This window comes from Capra hircus, chromosome 2, assembly GCF_001704415.2.
Source record: "Capra hircus breed San Clemente chromosome 2, ASM170441v1, whole genome shotgun sequence".
NCBI classification, from domain to species: domain Eukaryota; kingdom Metazoa; phylum Chordata; class Mammalia; order Artiodactyla; family Bovidae; genus Capra; species Capra hircus.
This window is the reverse complement of record NC_030809.1, coordinates 125,864,536-125,883,726: the sequence shown is the minus strand read 5'-3', so window position 1 is coordinate 125,883,726 and position 19,191 is coordinate 125,864,536. Positions and strand designations below refer to the sequence as shown.

At 35.9% G+C, this 19,191-nt stretch overlaps 1 protein-coding gene across 1 annotated transcript in view; it reads right to left on the bottom strand.

Moving 5' to 3' along the window:
• FSIP2 (fibrous sheath interacting protein 2) overlaps positions 1-19,191 on the bottom strand; it is a 141,713-nt gene that overhangs the window by 16,650 nt on the left and 105,872 nt on the right. Inside the window, exons 17-20 of the mRNA XM_018066882.1 lie at positions 8,841-18,331; positions 5,578-6,078; positions 3,933-4,033; positions 3,577-3,650 (exon numbers count right to left, since the gene is read on the bottom strand). Of these exons, the coding sequence (XP_017922371.1) occupies positions 3,577-3,650; positions 3,933-4,033; positions 5,578-6,078; positions 8,841-18,331 (10,167 nt within the window). The remainder of the gene's footprint in view (positions 1-3,576; positions 3,651-3,932; positions 4,034-5,577; positions 6,079-8,840; positions 18,332-19,191) is intronic.

Genomic DNA, 19,191 nt, shown 5'->3' with positions numbered 1-19,191 from the left:
TTAATCTCTTAATTTTCATTTGCATGATTTTTTTAATATACTTTTCCTTTGACTTCCTTTGGTTCTTTGTTTCAGTTATTTTATTATTTATTTATTTATTTATTTTTTTTTTTTGCATTTTGGCCATACCTTTATTTATTTATTTATTTATTTGAATTTTTAAATTTTTTTTTATTTTTTAAATTTTAAAATGTTTCAGTTATTTTAAACTCTTTGTCATATATGTCCATTTGGTGTGCTTCTCCATGGACATTTTATGAGGATTTATTTGGTTTCTTAAAAACGTGCCAGATTTTCTTGTTTCTTAATATACATTGCGGTCTTATGATGGAATTTGACCATTTAAAGCAACAGTTATCTCTTCCAGCTTTTGAAGATTGGTGTAGAAACCCTTCACTAACTAACAGAATGGGAAACCTTGGGAACAGACAGAGCTAAAGCCTTCAGGTGTTCATCTTGTTCTGGGCCTATGTCCTTCTGGGACTATGTCCTTCTGGGCCTATGTGTGTACTTTTGCTTTTCCTTCTTCACTTTTCCCAACCTGCTGTTAAATATTTCGTTTCCTAAGAGTATAATCATATTTCTTCTCAGTTTAGTTCAGTCACTCAGTCGTGTCTGACTCTTTGCGACCCCATGGACTGCAGCATGCCAGGCCTCTCTGTCCATCACCAACTCCTGGAGCTTACTCAAAATCATGTCCATCAACTCGGTGATGCCATCCAGCCAGCTCATCCTCTGTCGTCCCCTTCTCCTCCTGCCATCACTCTTTCCCAGCATCAGGGTCTTTTCCAATGAGTCAGTTCTTTGCTTCAGGTGGCCAAAGAATTGGACTTTCACCTTCAGCATCAGTCCTTCCAATGAATGTTCAGGACTGATTTCTTTATGACTGACTGGCTTGATCTCCTTGCAGTCCAAGGGGCTCTTGAGAGTTGTCTCCAACATCACAGTTCAAAAGCATCAATTCTTCTGTACTCAGCTTTCTTTATAGTACAGCTCTCACACCCATACATGACTACTGGAAAAACCATAGCTTTGACTAGACAGACTTTTGTCGGCAAAGCAATGTCTCTGCTTTTTAATATGCTGTCTAGGTTGGTCGTAACTTTCCTTCCGAGGAGCAAGCGTCTTTTAATTTCATGGCTGCAGTCACCATCTGCAGTGATTTTGGAGCCCAAGAAAATAAAGTCTGTCACTGTTTCCATTGTTTCCCCATCTATCTGCCATGAAGTAATGGGACTGGATGCCATGATCTTAGTTTTCTGAATGTTAAGTTTTAAGCCAGCTTTTTCACTCTCCTCTTTCACTTTCATCAAGATGCTCTTTAGTTCCTCTTCACTTTCTGCCATAAGGGTGATCATCTGCATATCCAAGGTTTCTTCTCAGGGCCTTAGCTATTCTGTTGTTTTCCTGCATCTGTAATCTCTTGCCTTCAGGTGTCTGTGCATCTGTAGTCCCTTGTGATTTCCATGCACCATGGCATCCATCTACTGACTTCTGAGGCTTCCAGGCTTAGATGCAAACTATGCCATCATTCCCAATCTGTGCTTCTTCAGGTGAGACAGAAATAGTCTCTCAGGTAGTCCACAGATCCGAACATTGCAAATAAGTTCCAATCTGCTTTTTCTACTCCAAGAGAAAAAAAAATGAGAATTGGGCCATTTCTTCCCAGCTATGCCACATCATGTTGCAGAAGGGGGTTGGGCAAAGATAAGAAAAGTCTGTGGAATTTCCTGCCACTTTGAATGTGGCCTTTCTTTGGGCATTCCCTTTGTTGATGCTGTTATTTGATCGGTTTCTAGAGCTCTTGTAAAGTTGTTTTATCAGTCTATAGTTATTTTTGTTTCTACAAGAAAATAAGGGTTTGCATTTTCTTGGCCTGCTACCTTGCTCTAAATTGACTTTTAGTTGGCATTATCTGTGCCCTCTGTCTTCATTGATATAAATAATAGAGGGGTACCTGCATTACTAATTTGTCTGTTAATACAATCAATCATTATTTAGGAACAAGAGGCAATAATTTGGCCAGGAACAAATGTCCCAAAATAGTATGTCAAAAAGAATTGCATTATGCTGTGTGGGGAAAAATTATAACCAGGTAGATTTTCCTATTTATATCTATTGCTCCTCCTACAATAGAAATACTTCCATTTCTAGGTTATGAATACTCTTATAAACTTAAGAATAATTTTAGGCAACTTCTGTTCTAGATATGATTAGATTAGAAATCTAATTAGATTTCAAGTCTGTTGCTGTTGTTCAGTCACCCAGATGTTTCTGATTCTTTGTAACCCAATGGACTGCGGCACGTCAGACCTCCCTGTCCCCTACCATCTCTTGGAGTTTGCCCAAGTTCATGTCCATTGCATCAATAATGCCATCCAGCCATCTCATTGTCTGACACTCTTTTCTGCCCTCGGTATTTCCCAGCATCAGGAATTTTCCAAAGTATTGGCTCTTTACATCAGGTGACCAAAATACTGGAGCTTCAGCTGCAGCATCAGTTCTTTCAATTAGTACTCAGGGTTGATTTCCTTTAAGATCAACTAGTTTGATCAACTTGCTGTACAAGGGACTCTCAGGAGTCTTCTCCAGCACCACAGTTTGAAGGCATCAATCTTTTGGCACTCTGCCTTCTTTACGGTTCAGTTCTCACAACCTTATGGGACCACTGGGAAGACCATAGCCTTGACTATATAGACCTTTGTCGGCAGAGTAATGTCTCTGCTTTTCAACACACTGTCTATGTTTGTCAAAGCTTTCCTGCTGAGAAGCAATTGTCTTCTGATTTCATGGCTGCAGTAACCATTCACAGTTATTTGAAAGCCCAAGAAGAGTAAGTCTGTCACTGCTTCCACCTTTTCCCCTTCTATTTGCCATAAAATAATGGGGCTTGATGCCATGATCTTAGTTTTTTAATATTTAGTTTTGAGCTGACTCTTTCACTTTCTTCTTTCATCTTTATCAAGAGATTCTTTAGTTCCTCCTTGCTTTCTGCCATTAGAGTGGAATCATTTGTGTATCTGAGGTTGTTGATGTTTCTCCCACCTATCTTGATTCCAGCGTGTAACTCATCCAGCCTGTCATTTCTTATGATGTGCTCAGCATAAAAGTTAATAAGCAGGGTGACAACAGATAGCCCTGTTGTACTCCTTTCTCAGTCCTGAACCAATCAGTTGTTTCATACAGGGCTCTCACTGTTGCTTCTTGACTCACATACAGGTTTCTCATGACATAGGTAAAATGGTCTGGTATTCCCATCTCTTTAAGAGTTTTCCACAGTTTGTTATGATCCACACAGTCAAAGGCTTTAGCGTAGTCAAAACAGAGGTAGATGTTTTTCTGGAATTCCCTTGCTTTCTCTATGGTTCAATAAATGTTGGCAATCTGACCTCACAGCTACACAGTTCAGACTGCTCCAATACTCATCCAAACTTGGGTTGCCTTCTCATGTAAATGCTGTCTATCTACACAGACCCACATCAAACTACATTGTTTTCTAGAATTCATCTCTGAATGCTCCAGCTTACACTGTTCCCTCTCTTATTTGGATTCGTACATACTGGAACATTGAATTACTTGAAGAGAGTTGAGTAGGAACCCTTTGGGCTGAAAGGCACTGGGTGGCATTCGTATCTGAACTATCTTCCAGACTAAAAAACAAAACAAAAGCCATAACACAGTAGCGAATTCTTAATTCAAGACACTGTTAGACTAGGAAGAATGTAGAGGGCAGGTAACTAGGAATGGGGCATCAGATGGAATGAAAAGGCCTTAGAGAAGCACAGTGAGAGGTAGGGGAGGAAAGGATAAGGAGTGCAAGAAGTTATAGGGTTGAATACTTGCCCTATCAAGTTTTACCAGGGACTTCATTCTTCCCAGAAGCATTACCCTGATCTCAGATTGCTATTTTATATTGCTTTAATTTCATATACCTGGCATATGAAATCAGATCTTCTTGGTTGTATGAAGATGAACTCATAATTCTGTGTATGAAGTAATGTGGCGGCTCAGTAGTAGGAATTTTTTCTTCTTTCTGGAAAAGTGCAAGCTATGCATTATATTTGATAAGCATTTTACCATATACTTGGCATATTCTCCCCTCTTAACATACACTATAGTTAGAAAAAGTTTCAGAAATTACTTAAAAATGGATGGAACCTATAGTTCTAATTAAAATGTCTTTTTCCAATATAGTTTTTAGGAAATGGCTAGTGAAAGGTTCTAGACAATAACATTGAAGTTTGAGTAAATGCTAAAGATAAACATAGCACAAAGTTTGATGTATATGGTTTTCCAGTTCTGTACTTTACAGGTATTTTATGGAAACTTAGTTCAAAAAGAACAGAGATATAACTCTGGTCAGTTCAGAAGCTTGTCAACTCAGTCATGTGAACCTGTACTCTGATCTGGTTTGTTGGGAAGTCATGTGTGATTTTAAGGCCATAACTTTTATAAGAATATGTTTAGTGTTGTGTCTGTTATAATCTTGAAAAAATAGACTACTATTACTGGGATTACTGTTTATACAATCTATTTTTACTTTTGTTAATGTTAATTCTTCAGTTATCTATGAAGTCAGTACTTCTGAATATGTGGCTCAAGAAAACTATTCTGCAGACTGCGTCTAGTCATGTAATCACATAGATTCCCAGCAAATAGTTCAAAGTATGTGTTAAGATGATTTGCCTGGGAAGCTTTTGAACTGAACAGAGTTGTATCTGTTGTTTCTGGTTCATCTCAGCTTTTGTGTTAACTTGGGAATCATGTCAAATGTATAATCAATAGGATTATCCCACCAGGAAACCCTAAATCATATATACTTTTCAAAAACGTACTTTGGTATACATTTTTGAACAGGGACCACCCAAAGAGTCACTGAAGTCCAAACCATTATCTTATGTGAGGCACTTGGTACTAGGGATGAAAGTTGTTCTCCATGAATATAGAGGAGTTTATGGGCTGATTGCAAGGGTGATATTTAAAATATTTTTATTAACTTGTTAACTTTGGGCAAGTTGGTTAAGCAACGTGTTTTAAAAAAAAAATGCTATGTAACTTGCCCAAAAGATGCATAGCTATTAAAGATAGAGTTGGGTTTGAAAGCCAGACAATCTGAAGTTGTTGTTGTTGTTGTTGTTTTTAATTACCTCCTACCTTGACCCATCTTCTGGTCCTAACCTACTTGTTGAAAATGTATTTACCAGTCAAAATATAAAAGGGATGAAATCTTCTAAAATATGTAAATAATTAACTTTCACTTCTCTTAAGTAGCTTCCTTTTCTGTCATCCTTGGCTTTCTAATTATTCTATGTCTCTTTCCATTTTCTGCTTTACTTCAATTGTGTTCTATGCATGTTGTAAAATTTTAAGAAAAGTTTCTTTCATATTGTAAATTTTTCTTGCATACTGTATGCATTTCTTGCATACTGTAAATGTTGCCAGACTTAGGAAGAGACTCTCTGGAACCATTTTAGTATTCTTTTCTACTCAATTAAGGTGCATTCTTGGACAGAATCTCTGAAGACCTCTACTCTTTCCACAAACATCTGGTTATTGAGAGTCATGTTTCTCACTCACCTTACTCTGTGACTTTTCTTCCCAAGTAGAATCTGTTTCAGTGAAGGTTCCTGAGCAGGGGGACATGTCAAGTTCAGCAATAGTTCTTTTAATTTGTCCCTTCTTAGCTTCTATTACATGATTTGACATTGTTCCAGTATGTTCAACATTTGCATGGGATGTGGGCTGACAACATTTACTTAGTGAAAAAAACTTTTTCAGACTGCTTGTGCTTTGTGTTGGCTTGGGAGAAACGACTTTGCTTTCTACTGGCTTTGTGGAATCTTTCACTTGATCTTCAATATTTTCTCCTGAGTGTTCTTGTACAATCTCTCTTAAAACAACTTCATCTTCATCAGATGAAGTTAGTTCCTCTTCTATGTTACTTTCTGAGATTTCCTGTTCAATATCATGGGCTACTAACCGGAGGATAAGTTCTTTTTTGTTCTGAACATCTTTTAAAAGCTCCACTTTGGTGATATCAGGCTTTCTTATATTCTGAAATGAATTTCTGCAAACAGCCTAGAATTGAAGGTAAAATGAATATCAGAAACAAATGCCTCAATCACTTTTCCTGTGATTCTGTTATAAAAGAGCTATTGCAGTATGATTTCTAGTTTTAGTGTAAAATAATATCTTCAGATGCTATGTTTACATTAGCAATATTTTAAAAAAGAAACATGAAAATTGTAAGAAATATTTGTTAGTATCATTTCTTTTACATTCAGGGATTGTATGTAATTTATCATACCATTTTATTAATCTACCATAATTTACTCCAGAGTTTAATGAAGGACTAACACAGGTTCTTCTTTTGCTTTTTTTTTGCTTAAACTTTGTATCTTGTTGCATCATGGATATATATTTTTTATTTTTTTACTTTGGAAGTTTGTGAGAAAAGTAGATATGATGATATATTTTTCTAAAACTGTAGATAGGTCATCAAAGATAAACTGAAATGTACATATTTTCAATAGAAAATCAGTGTATTATCTGCTCTTGATTTTTAAAAATGATGAAAGACCAAGATTGTGAAGGTCTCTGACTCTTTAATCTCTATCATTCCACTCTTGATTCTTTGGATATATTTTCCAAAAGAATCTTCAAAACATAAGTCTTCATTTTCCCCTCACCTCCCTAGGCAAATCTCACCGTTCATTTTCAATGTCTAAAGACAGATCTAAATGTCTAAAGAAAAGACAATTATAATTGAGTAATATAACATCCCCATTTCAGTAGCCTTTGATGATGCCACAGAACCTCCAAACTGTTCCTAATCCTAGACCTCAACATTCCTTTGGAACACTGCAAGCCAATTTTTAAAATATTGGTACCAGAAAAGAATATTTTCTATGGAAATAAATATACAAACAGTCTCCTTAAGAACTTAAAACACAATCAGTTTTGATTTTCTGTATTATTGGCGGGGTGTAGGGGGCAGGGCAGGCAGTGGTTTAGAAAATCCAAAATCATTCTATCTGGCTTTGTTACTATATATAGTTTTAATATGTACATGCCTAGTGTGTTAGGAATTTATGGTATCTCAAAAAGGAAATAAAGCCCTGGGGCACAGCCAACAAATACCTAGATTCTCTGCTCTGATCTACTATTCTTTAGTCTTTTTGTCCCTGTGCAGGAGATTGATAACACTGATACCCAGACTGGTTCAAATCATGTCTTATCAGAGTTGTCTAGGTCTGCTTCATTTGTGCTTCAGTTTTTGGATGAATTTTCTCCCCCTTAAGAGAAAAATGGCCATTATTTTCATTTAAATATTATCTTCCTGCTTTCTGTGGTCTATAAATGACTTAATGAAAGAGAATGATAACCAAGAGTGAGATTTGTGACAGACAATTTTACATGTAATTAAAAACTACCTTTGAGCAATGTTATTCTATGTCTTTTAACACAAATTTTACTCCTAAGGGGTTACATATATATATGAATGAAGACTACCAAAAATATGCTAATGAAAATGATGAGAATCCATGTAAGAAATAACTTTTAGATCTTGAAAAGACTGTCATCTGGTTCAAAAGAGTTAAAGCAAAGATTAAATTAGTATGTCTTCCCATAATAATTTCAGGACTTGGGTATGAAAACATAAGTGCCAATTAACATATTTAACAGCCCTGATACCTAGTTCAATGGGTTGCAGGACAGTGTTGGAGAAAATTTACTTCAAGTGCCTGCTCCAAGGAGAATAGTTCTATAAAACTTGGCTCATTGTCCAAACATAAATTATACCCTAAGCACACTCTGTCCTCTTATGAGAGAACACGATCAGTACAAGGGGCTCTGATAAAAATGTGTAGATTAGTGTAATTCCATTGGCCAGACCATCCTTTGTCCTCAGTTGTACAGTTTCCTTGGAACAAGGACATCATTTTTTGCATTTTAAAGTCTCCACTAGTTTAATATATTTGCGGCCTAAATATGGAACTGCAGAGCAGAATTAGGAACTAAAACAAGAGGAAGCAGATTCATAAATATGGAAACATTAAAGCAGCTAAATCTAGAAGGATAAGAAGAAACTTAACACTTCTTGAGATTATAGAAGAACCTGAGGAAGACTATTAAAGTGAAATAATAAGAAACTAGTATAATCTAAAAGGTTGTATTCTGATGTGTGTTGGCAAATGTTGCTAAAAGTAAAGAGTAGTGTTACTGCTGTAGAGCTTTCTATTTGAGAAATCTATTTTAGATAGTTTTATTATTATTTCAGTCAGCACAATTCTGCTGTCAAGTGTGTGTGTGTGTGTGTGTGTGTGTGTGTGTGTGTGTAGGTGTTTGTATGAGAGCTGCTCAGTCGTGTCCAACTCTTTGTGACCCCACAGACTATACCCTGCCAGGCTCCTCTGTTCATAGAATTCTTCAGGCAAGAATATTGGGGTGGGTTGCCATGCCCTTCTCTAGGGGATTTTCCTGACCCAGGGATTGAAACCTGATCTCCTGAACTGCAGGCAGATTCTTTATCCTCTGAGCCACCTGGGAAGGCCAGTCAAGGGTATATCCCTGTATTCTCATTATTATTATTATTATTTTTTAAAGTTTAAATTGATTGTCTTAGCAAAACTAGCCTGAGACTTTTAGAATGAGCCTCAGAGCTGGAATGGCAAGTCCCAGTGAGTCATATAACTATACAGATAAACTTGTGCCACCAGTTTTCCTGTTGGGTTGGACAATAACAACAACAAAAACACATTCTCATATAACTATTTGAGGAACAGAACAGAACAACCATTTCTCACTTTTTTTGTGTGTGCTATTCTTCTTATACTTACCTCAAAGGGTTTTATATCTAGTCGTCCTATCTTATTCAATGAGGTCCGTCTTTCTCTCTTCAACTCTCTTATAGTAAATGTGTTTGAGGGATAACTTCTTCCACTTATTGATGCTCTTCTCAGTTCTGCTATGTCATGTCCAGTATTCTTTAAACATTCTGTCTGAAGTTTCTCAAGGGGTTGAGTTTTTATAGAAATTACTGCTAAGTGTTCTGAGATAATGTTTGGATCTATTTTGAGGGGTTTATTCCCAACATGTGGAATTATTTTAATTGCAAAGTCCTCTACAATTGAATCTTTAGTTGATTTTTTATCTAAGTCAGGAATCATGTTAACAGCATGCTCTTGTGCCTTTTCAACAATTCTGTTAATGTCTAGATCTCCAAGCAAACAAGCATTTGAATTCTTTGGACTAGCTGAATCGAAGGGAAAATTGGAAACTTCATTAACAATTAAATTAGCCACTTTTTTAGGGAAAACTCTGTTTGTGCTTTTTATATCATGATAAAGATCCTTTTGGCTTCCAGATTGTTGTAGTACATTGCTATAAATAGAATCAATAACCTGAGAAACCATTTCTATGCTTTCTGGATTTAGAAAGTATCCTTCAGAATCAGTAGCAACAAGATTAATATTACTCTTTGAAATTTCAGCCGTCACAGATTTTGTCAGTTGAGATGCAATTTTATTTAATTCAGGCTTTGATAAGTTTTTTGCATGTTTGCTTGACTCACTTGGCAACCTTACTATTTTAGCCAAGAACAAGGCCAGTGCTTCCTCTAAAAACATGGCATCTAACATAGAACCTTTTTTGGATGAAGACTTTTCCTGGGACTTAAATTTATCAACCATTTTGACTACTTTTTCCATAATTTTAACAGCTTCCAGAGCTAATTCTGGACCTGATAATTCTTCCTGTATTTGAGGTTGAAATTTAGATTTGGAAATTTCTTTCACCATTAAAAACCCTATTATATCAGAGAGGATATTACTCTTACCCATTAAATCTTTAAATATAGAAGTGAGTGAGCCAGAGTGTTTTAAAATACTGGTATAAACAGAATTAACTACTTTTTCAATAGCTTCATTGTTAGCTAAAAGTGCAGTAGGTATTTCCTTTGCTGGTGATACTACTTTAATCTTATTTTTGGAGATAACTTCTTGTATTGAATTTAATATTTTTGATGTTATTTTTTGCATTTCAGTTTCTAGGGATTTGGATCTTTCCTTATCGACCTTTGGAAACACAGATAAAAGCTTCAATAAAAATTTTACAGCAATTTCTTCTATTATGTTATAAGGCAGAATACACGCCTGTGATGGATGAGGCTGGGGAATGTCAGCCGTTTGGATTACATCTTTAAGAATATTTTCAACAACATTGTCAACTTCTGCACACTGATACGGTGTTAGCTCTCCAGAAAAGTAGTTCTGCAACTGATTGCCAGTCACTTCTCGTCGAATTAAGTCAACTATGGTTTCTGAAAGAATTCTACATCCACTGGCTGCACAATTTTGTATACTCTCTTGTGACCCAAATTGTGACAAGAGATTATCATAGAGTGATTGAACCACTAATTGAATAGTTTCATCATCACTGGGATGTAAGGATTCCACATACTGTATAATCATATTTTCATCGTTGGAGATCTCTGTTGTAACTGTACTTAATAACTTCATTTGAAGGAAATCCAGTTCTGTAAACCAGCTGCCCTCATATGTTTCTGTTTTGATGTTTGATATGGTTGAGAAAATTTTAGATAAAAGAGTAGAAATCACATTCTCCAAAAATTCATGAGGCAGTATGATGGTATATGGTGATGATGTCTGACATTCTTTGTTGGCTGTTTGAGCCAATTTTTGGACCTTTTTAACAACATCCTTAGTTTCCAGAGGCAAACACGACGAAGCTGGAAACTCATCACACAATATCAAATTAAGCTTATGTTGAAAAATTTCATTTATCATTGCACTAGTTAATCTTCTTACTAAATGTCCCCCATTACTCTTTATATTCTTACAAATGGAGTCTTGAGATTTATATTCCTTCAAAATATTGCACACAGAGGCATGGACAACTTTGTTGACCAATGTTTTATCAATTGATGACATTTTATCTAAAAAAAGTATCTTATTTGAAGACGGTTTTTCAGTCATTGTATGACTCTTATCCACAGTTATTGTCTTAATGTTGCATGGTGCTTCATCTATATTTGATTCTTTATGCCTGGGATATTCCTTAGGAACTGATGACACTTTATCTGCCGGTGGAAAAAACTGATATTCTTTATCTGGCCTAAATACCTTAATTTGAGCATCAGAAAACTCCTTTAGCAGAGAATCAATAAGTCTCATAGCTGTGTCATAGAGTTCAGCTTGATTTTCATCATCACATACATTTTGACATCTATCATATGTTTGTGTTTCTGGTGAGGAAGAAAAGACCAATTTGTTAATCGTTTCAGTAATAACATCTTCTAAAAATTTAGCAGGGAAAACTCCAGGTTCACATTTTGGTGGGTACTGGGGACTGTCTGGTTTACTTGGTTCCTTTTTAATATCCTTAACTTTCACGCTGTCATCTTCTCTTCCCCCCCCCCTCTTCTTCTCCCTCTCTTTTTCTATTTTGCTTGCATCCTCTTTTTCTTCTTCCTCTTTGGCAGGGAGATTTTTGTTGGCTGAGAGGGATAAATCCTTTGTTAAAACAGACTGTGCAAAATCCTTGCCAATCTCTTGAGTTACAGGCAATGCTTGAGTTAGAGGTGATGCTGTATGACTTGGAAGACTTTGTTGTTTTAAATAATTAGCTGATTCTTGAGAATGGTACATTCCAAAGATATTGTCATAAATATTTTTAGTGACATTTTCGACTAATTCATAATCTGAGTACTGTCCTTCCTGTATGTTTATTTGAGCTGAAGAGTCTTTCCTGCCCTCATCGTTTGGCTTCTGAGTAACTGCTTCTGAAGGTTTCTCGATTGTGTTCTCTGTATTTCTCACTTTGGCTATCAAAGAAGGTAACTGGAGGGAGTTGTCTCCTGTTTTTAATGAACTTTCTCTTGTTTCATCAACCGTCTTCTCATTGTCTATTTTAAAATCTAGTTGAAAGATTCCCCTTTCACCATCAGTAGCTACTAGAAATTGTGTGTGTACCTCCTTACCTCGCCCCTCCTTATCTGAAGCTGATATTCTTTTCTTGTCAGTTTCATTATTTTTGAGTGTTATCTTCAAATATGGCTCCTGTTTATCTTTAGTTTTCACACTAGTAGTTGGACAAGTAACTTTTGATCCATTGTATTTTTGAACTGGAATTCCCATTTTGTTTTTATTCTCTTTATTTGCCACACCTGCAGCTGGTCCTGATAACAGGTTAACTACATTGCTTTTCATAATACTAGTTACAGAGGTAACCACTGGGTCTTGGATATCACCTATTTTCATTGATGTCTCCTTAGTTTCCAAACTTTTCTTTTTGCTCATTGCACCTCTATCTACTTCCAAAGTATCCAACACATTTTTCTGGTCTGAAGTTAGAGACGTGTGTTTATATGACTCTTCTGGTAAAGTAAGTTGATTCTCTTTTAAGCATCTGTTTATCTGTGTAGATGTTTGCTGTGGAAGGTGTTTAACCCTTTGAGTGATGTTATCTGGATTTAGAAATGAAAAGAAAGTAGAAGACCAGTCTCCTGAAAAAAGTGGTTGGATCTTGAAAGCAGAGATTGCCTTCTGGGTTAAAGTAGCAATCATTTCTATAACAATGTTATTTTTACCATTCTTCTGAATATCATTAGATTCATAGGTTCCTATGAACTGATCATACACAAAATCGGATATCTTATCAACTGTCTCTTTATCAATTGGGGGAAAAGAAAGCATTTCTTCAGCATTTGGTAGAACTTTAATTTCACTTTTCCTAAATTCTCCTATCAGAGAGTTTGCAAATTTTATAGCTAAACTCACAACATCTGGCTCTGATTTTTCTTTTTGCTTAATCTCTTCAGTATTACTTGGAAGAGAACAAAATTTGTGAACAAGGTCAACAATTACATCTTCCAAAAATGTAGCTGAATATAGAGAAGGCTGTGTCTTTTTTTTACCAGGTATAGTATGTACAGAGACATGGTCATAATTAGATAAGCTATTGGAGGATGATTCTTCACCACGTAAAAATGGCTGCAGATGATGATCCATGATTTCCTTCATAATGAAACCAGCTATTTTACTGAGGAATGAGCCTCCATTTTTATTTGCATCTTTCTGGACTTCAGCTTGAAATTCAGATTTTTTCAAAATATTATTACATATAGAGTTAATCAAATCTTCAATCACTTCTAATTGCACACTTTCTGCATTCTCCTCTGCTGTAGCAAGACAGATCTCATGTTCAGAAATTTCTTTGATGATTTCATCAGTTAGTTTTGATGCTGCGTCCATGAACTCATAATCTGAAACCTCTCCCTCTTTTAGTTCACTTTCACTGTCGGTTGAAGGGAAGATATGCACTAGAAGCTTGTAAATCATATCTTCTAAAAGAGAATGTGGCAACACAGTAATACATGGTGGCAAGGCATGGCTATCTCTCGTGATGACATTGAGTACATTTCTGATGATTTTATCAGCTTGAGGAGAAGAATAGGAAGAAGATATTAATTCTCCTGAAACTAATGACTTTACCTGGTAGTCATAAATTTCTTCCAAAAGGAAATTATATATTTTTCTTCCAAAACAAGCAGTGTCACTTTGCATAGCCCTATATATTTGAATCAGAGATTTATATTCATCTAATATTTTTTCATAAGTAAGGTTGACTGTTCTTTTAACCATTTCTTTATATCCTTCTGAAAAACACATATCAGCATCAAAGCTATCTGCAAGAAAAATCTCTGATGTGGTGAACTCCAGAACAATTGATTTTACTAATGTTGTAACAATGCCAGTAACTTTGGCTTTCACTGTATCTGGGTTTTCAGCAGCCAAAACATTGTGTGAGAATGCATAAAGGAGTTTACATAAAAGTTCAGAAATTACTTCTTCCAAAAAGACAGCTGAATTCATGATGAAGGACAACTCTTTTTCTTTAGGATCTAATATTTTCTGTTTATAAGTTTGATCAACTGCAGCTGAAAGGATAGTTTTATCTCCAGATGAAAATGACTGAAGATGATGGTTAAAGATTTCTTTTATTATAAAACTTGCTATTTTTGTAACAGGTATATTACTTATATCTTTTTTATCTTTTGTAAGCGATTGGTATATACTTGAATAGGAAAGAGCAGCATAAATGGAATCAACCATGGATTGGATATCTTTTTCTGAAATAATACTATGTTTTTCATTCCCATGTTTAATAATACATACTGCATGTTTTGAAATTATTGACATGATTTCATTTATCAGTTTTATGACTGTATTACTTAAGTCTGATTGAGAAGTATCTTGGTGTTCTGTACTGGAGGCCAATGGACTCATCTGAGATATAAGCTGAGACACAATTTTTTCCAAATGAGTATGTGATAACATAGTAGTATATATTGTCGAAGCCTGTCTTTGGGATCTTGATTTAGTAATGTCACGGTGAACTTTCTTTATCAAAATATCACTACAAAGTTTGGATTGTGACCCAAATGGAAGCTTTTCTGTAAGATTCGGATGAATTTGGAAATCAGAGGTTTCGGCCAGGATGATTTCAGTTATCTTTGTAGCCAGTGCCTTTGTGTCATTTAGAAAATTTTTGTCAGGCATTATTTCCATTTCATATTCTTGCACAACTTTGCTATACACCATGTCAATAATGTTTTTGACTACATCTCTCTTTACTGGAGGCAAATATAAAATTTTCTCTGCATTCTCTAAAATGCTAACTTTAGCTCTTGAGAATTCCTCTGTTATGAAATGTATGAGTTTTTCAGCTTTATCACATAGTTCATCTTCTGAATCTCTTACTGATTTTGTTTGTACAATGCCTAACCCCCTGTGGAATATTTTGCTTAAAACCCCAGAAATCACATCCTCCAAAAATTCTGAGGAATAAACACTGGCATGAACCCAATGCCTTCTCTCATCATCCAAATATGTGTATGATGAAGAAGGTAATGACTTTCCATCCACAAATGGCTGAAGATGTTGTTGACAGACATGTTTAATGATAAAACCTGCTATCTTGTCAATAAGAACATCACTACTACTTGTGATACTTGGCTCAACTAATTCTTGAGACTCAGAGTTTAAAATATTTTTGAATACTGAGTCCACGAGATGGTGGATATCATCTTCTGAATAAAGAAATTTGGTTCCTTCTTCATCTTTTGAGAATCGAATTTCATGTTGGGAAATTTTCCTTCTAATATCACTGATTATACCTGAAGCAATTTCATTGAAATTAGTTTTTGATCTATCTTTTGGAATTTCTCTGTTTGCAGCAATGCTATGTGCAGAGGGAAAAATTCTAGATAATAGTACTCTGATCATGTCTTCTAAAAATGTGTATGGCAGGAAGGTGTTATATGGAGATAAACTCTGACTTGGTATGGTAGATCCACCGATGTTACTAAGAATGTCTTGAACAATATTGTCAGTTGTTGAAAGAGAATATGAAGATGACAAATTTCCAGAAAACAGTGGATGAAGAAGGTAATCTGAAATAGCTGCTACAACTAAGTTGGTAATTTTTTCCACAAAAATACTGCTGTCTTCAGACTCTTTATCAAACTCAGGATCTAATCCATACTGTTTTAAAGCATTTCTATAAACTGAGGTGACCAGTTCATCCACAATATCTGTATCCACAGAGGGGTAAGATTGTTCTTTGTCATTACATAGAAGGTGAACTTTAGCTTTGTCAAAATGGTTATTTACTGAGTTTACAATTTTTTGGGTCATGTTTTCCAGCTCAATTTCAGTGTTATGCTTTGGACTGAAAATTTTTGATAAAAGTCTGGCAACAATTTCCCTTACAAATGTCTGAGAGTAAATAGCTGGGGCTGATGGCGTCTGGGGTCTGTGTGACTCTATGACTTCGTTGAGAACTTGTTTAACCATATTCGATATTACATCTGAAGGAGTCTTTGGACGAGGTAAACCTTCTCCACACAAAAATGGCTGAAGGTGATATTCAATAATCTCTTGGATAATAAAACTGGCTATTTGGTCAACCAAAATCGGGTTTCGGCTGAGTATACTTTTCTGTATTGAAATAAGAGAGTCATAGGTTTGCATAATATTTCTGTAAACAGAATCCACCATCTTCTGGAGCCTTTTTCCGGTACACAGATATTGATTATCATATATAGTGAACCAAATTTTGTGTTTTGAAATGGCTGATATAACCTTATTTATTATACAGGTAGACATTTCATTAAAATCTGAACTCGTGAAATATTTGTTTTCCAAAGAGGAAGCTTTACTGGGTGGAGGAATGAGTTGAGATAAAAGTCTTCTGATGATATCTTCTAAAAATGATTGTGATAACATGGTGCTATAGTCTGTTAAAGACCTAGGTTTGGAAATAAATTCCCTCAGGTTATTTTGAAGTTTCTGTAATATAATTTCAGCATTGAGAGGGTAATATGAATTGTGTAAGAGCTTTTCCCTGAAGCAAGATGGGAGTTGGTAGTGCAAAGTCTCTAACAATATGCTATTAGTTATTTGTTCTGCTATTGAAGTACTGTCACATGCCAGATTACCACCACAGGTCACTTTTGATTTATATTGCTGTAAAACACCATAATAAACTGAGTCAACAATCCTACTAACAGTTTCTTTATGGATTGGTGGAAAACACAGCCTTTCTTCAGAATTCCGTAAAACAGTGACCCTTGCCTTATTAAACTCATTCACTACACTGTTGACAAATAATGTATTCATTTCATTGAGCCAGGCACCGATGATGTTTTCATTTTTGCCCAGCAGTGAAATAGAGAGATTAAAAAACAGTTCTGAAATTATGTCCTCTAAAAATGTGGCTGAATAAACACCTGTATTCATATCTCCTAGATACAGCTTATTATGGATGGCTATTGTATTTGTATCCTTTGCTCCCTGTCTTTTAAGAGGTGGCACATTAGCAAAATTTACTGAATATTTCTTGCCAAACGGTGCTTGTATTTTGGAGCTAACTACACCGGGATTATTCAAGGGCCCTGTCAAATCATGGCCATTATAACTCATGTGTCCTAAAGCGCCTCTACCTTTTTCCAATTCTGTTAATTCTGGCCTTTTTGCTTTTATAAAACTAGACTGTATTCCTCTTGTTCCATACTTCAAATACTTGTTTGCAAAAGGTGGACTTTGGGGGAATTGTATACTGTGATGTAGTTTATCCATCAATGATTTAACCAAGCTGTGGGAAATAATAGTAAGCATAGAGTCTGATGACAATAAATCCGGATCCATTTCTGCCAGATTTTCCAAAATGTCTGACATATAATCCCCTTGAAATTGTTCAAAGTCCATTGCTCCGTTACAAGAGTCAAATTCTTCATCTACACTTTGAAGTACTTTTAAAAGTTGACATTCTTCTGCTGATACCTCTTCAGAAAGAGGGCAATTATCAAGAAAGACAGACTTTGTGCATTTCTCTAAAAGTGTTCTGATTAATTTCTCACATACAACATTGAGAAGGAAAACTGATTTAGGGGAGAGCCCTAAGTTATTTCCAAGTATGTTATTACATTGCTCTTCATATGATGATGAGAAAAATGTTCTTGCTTTTATTTCAGAATCCATAGCCTCATCTGGCTGTTCATCTGGTAAAAATAAATCTAAAACAATACTGAAAACTCTGTTGACTATTTCTTTGGATTCACGAGTTTTTAGGCTACCAGCCAGACTATCTAACTTGTGTGCTAAATAATTTAATTTATTTTTTTGAATGATATGATCAATTTGGTGAGTAGCTAATCCCCAGTCTCTGGAACCTTTCTGTCTTTGCATTGTATTTCTTCTGTTGCAAATGGGCACACTATTACTTCTGAGCATGGGAAATGGTCTGTTTCTTCCACTGTTTTCAAGGTGATGATTTAACCCTATTTCTTTGGACAGTACCTGAATGACACCTATTAAGAGGTCCTGAAAGAGATCATCAAAGTCAGCAGCACCTACTCCTGGGCAGTAAGTGTACTTTCTTGTTAACGAAAACATTTGCTGTGCAATGTCGGTCTCTATGATGTCACTATTTAAAAGGATTTCAGTGATGATTTCAGAGATACTTAGAGCAAGTTCTCCAACAGAAATTGACCTACTCTCAAACACTTGAGAATCAATTGAAATAATAGTGTTAAATGCAGCATTTTGTCTTTCCAATGTTTTCTCTTTTTCTCTAATATCTGTGGTGCTACCAGAAATGCTTGACATTAAATGGCAAATGACAGACTCAGTGAGATGTTCACAAAGTTGATGAAGTGAAGAATCACTATATATGCTTCTTAGAGGTGATTTTGATTCATATTTTTTCCTTGACAGTGTGGAAACAACAGATACCTTCTCACTGGAAACTTAAAAAAGAAAACATTACCATTTTAGTAGGCATTAAGGGACATATGGAAAATTCAGTATTTTGATAATTATTTATGTATGAATTTAATCTGTGGAACACCTCACTAAAAAAAAATCTAGTCAAGAAAAATACTGGGTTTTCTTCAGTACTTATTTCCCACCTGTGGAATCTTGATTTTAGCCATAAAGTTGAGAAAATAACCCTGAAGAATTCAAATATCTTAAGTCTATTGCTGGTATTTATTTTGCTTAGATGACTGCTACTGCTGCTGCGTCACTTCAGTCGTGTCCGACTCTGTGTGACCCAATAGACAGCAGCCCACCAGGCTCCCTGTCCCTGGGATTCTCCAGGCAAGAACACTGGAGTGGGTTGCCATTTCCTTCTCCAATGTATGAAAGTGAAGTCGCTCAGTCATGTCTGACTCTTAGGGACCCCATGGACTGCAGCCAAGGTGCTCTAAAGAGCTGGAATTCCTGGGGCAGAGAAATGATTTCCAAGTGTAGTGTAGTGTTATATCTTAACATGAGCACAGTGATCTCTGTGGAATCAGGCAAGACCGGTGGAGAGTGGGGGCTTTAAGCTGAACTTTGACAATTAGATGGGTTTAGATATCGTGAGATGAGAGAAGTAAGGAAAGGGAGCTCCACATGGAAGGAGCATGAATGACATCACTGGAAAACCCTGGACATGTCTGGGAATAGAGGAGCCGTGATAGAAAGAAGGGGCCAGTGGTAAAGAATCTGATCTGCCAAGGCAGTAGACACAGGTTTGATCCTTGGGTCAGGAAAATCCCCTGGAGAAGGAAATGGCAACCCACTCCAGTATTCTTACCTGGAAAATTCCATGTACAGAGGAGCT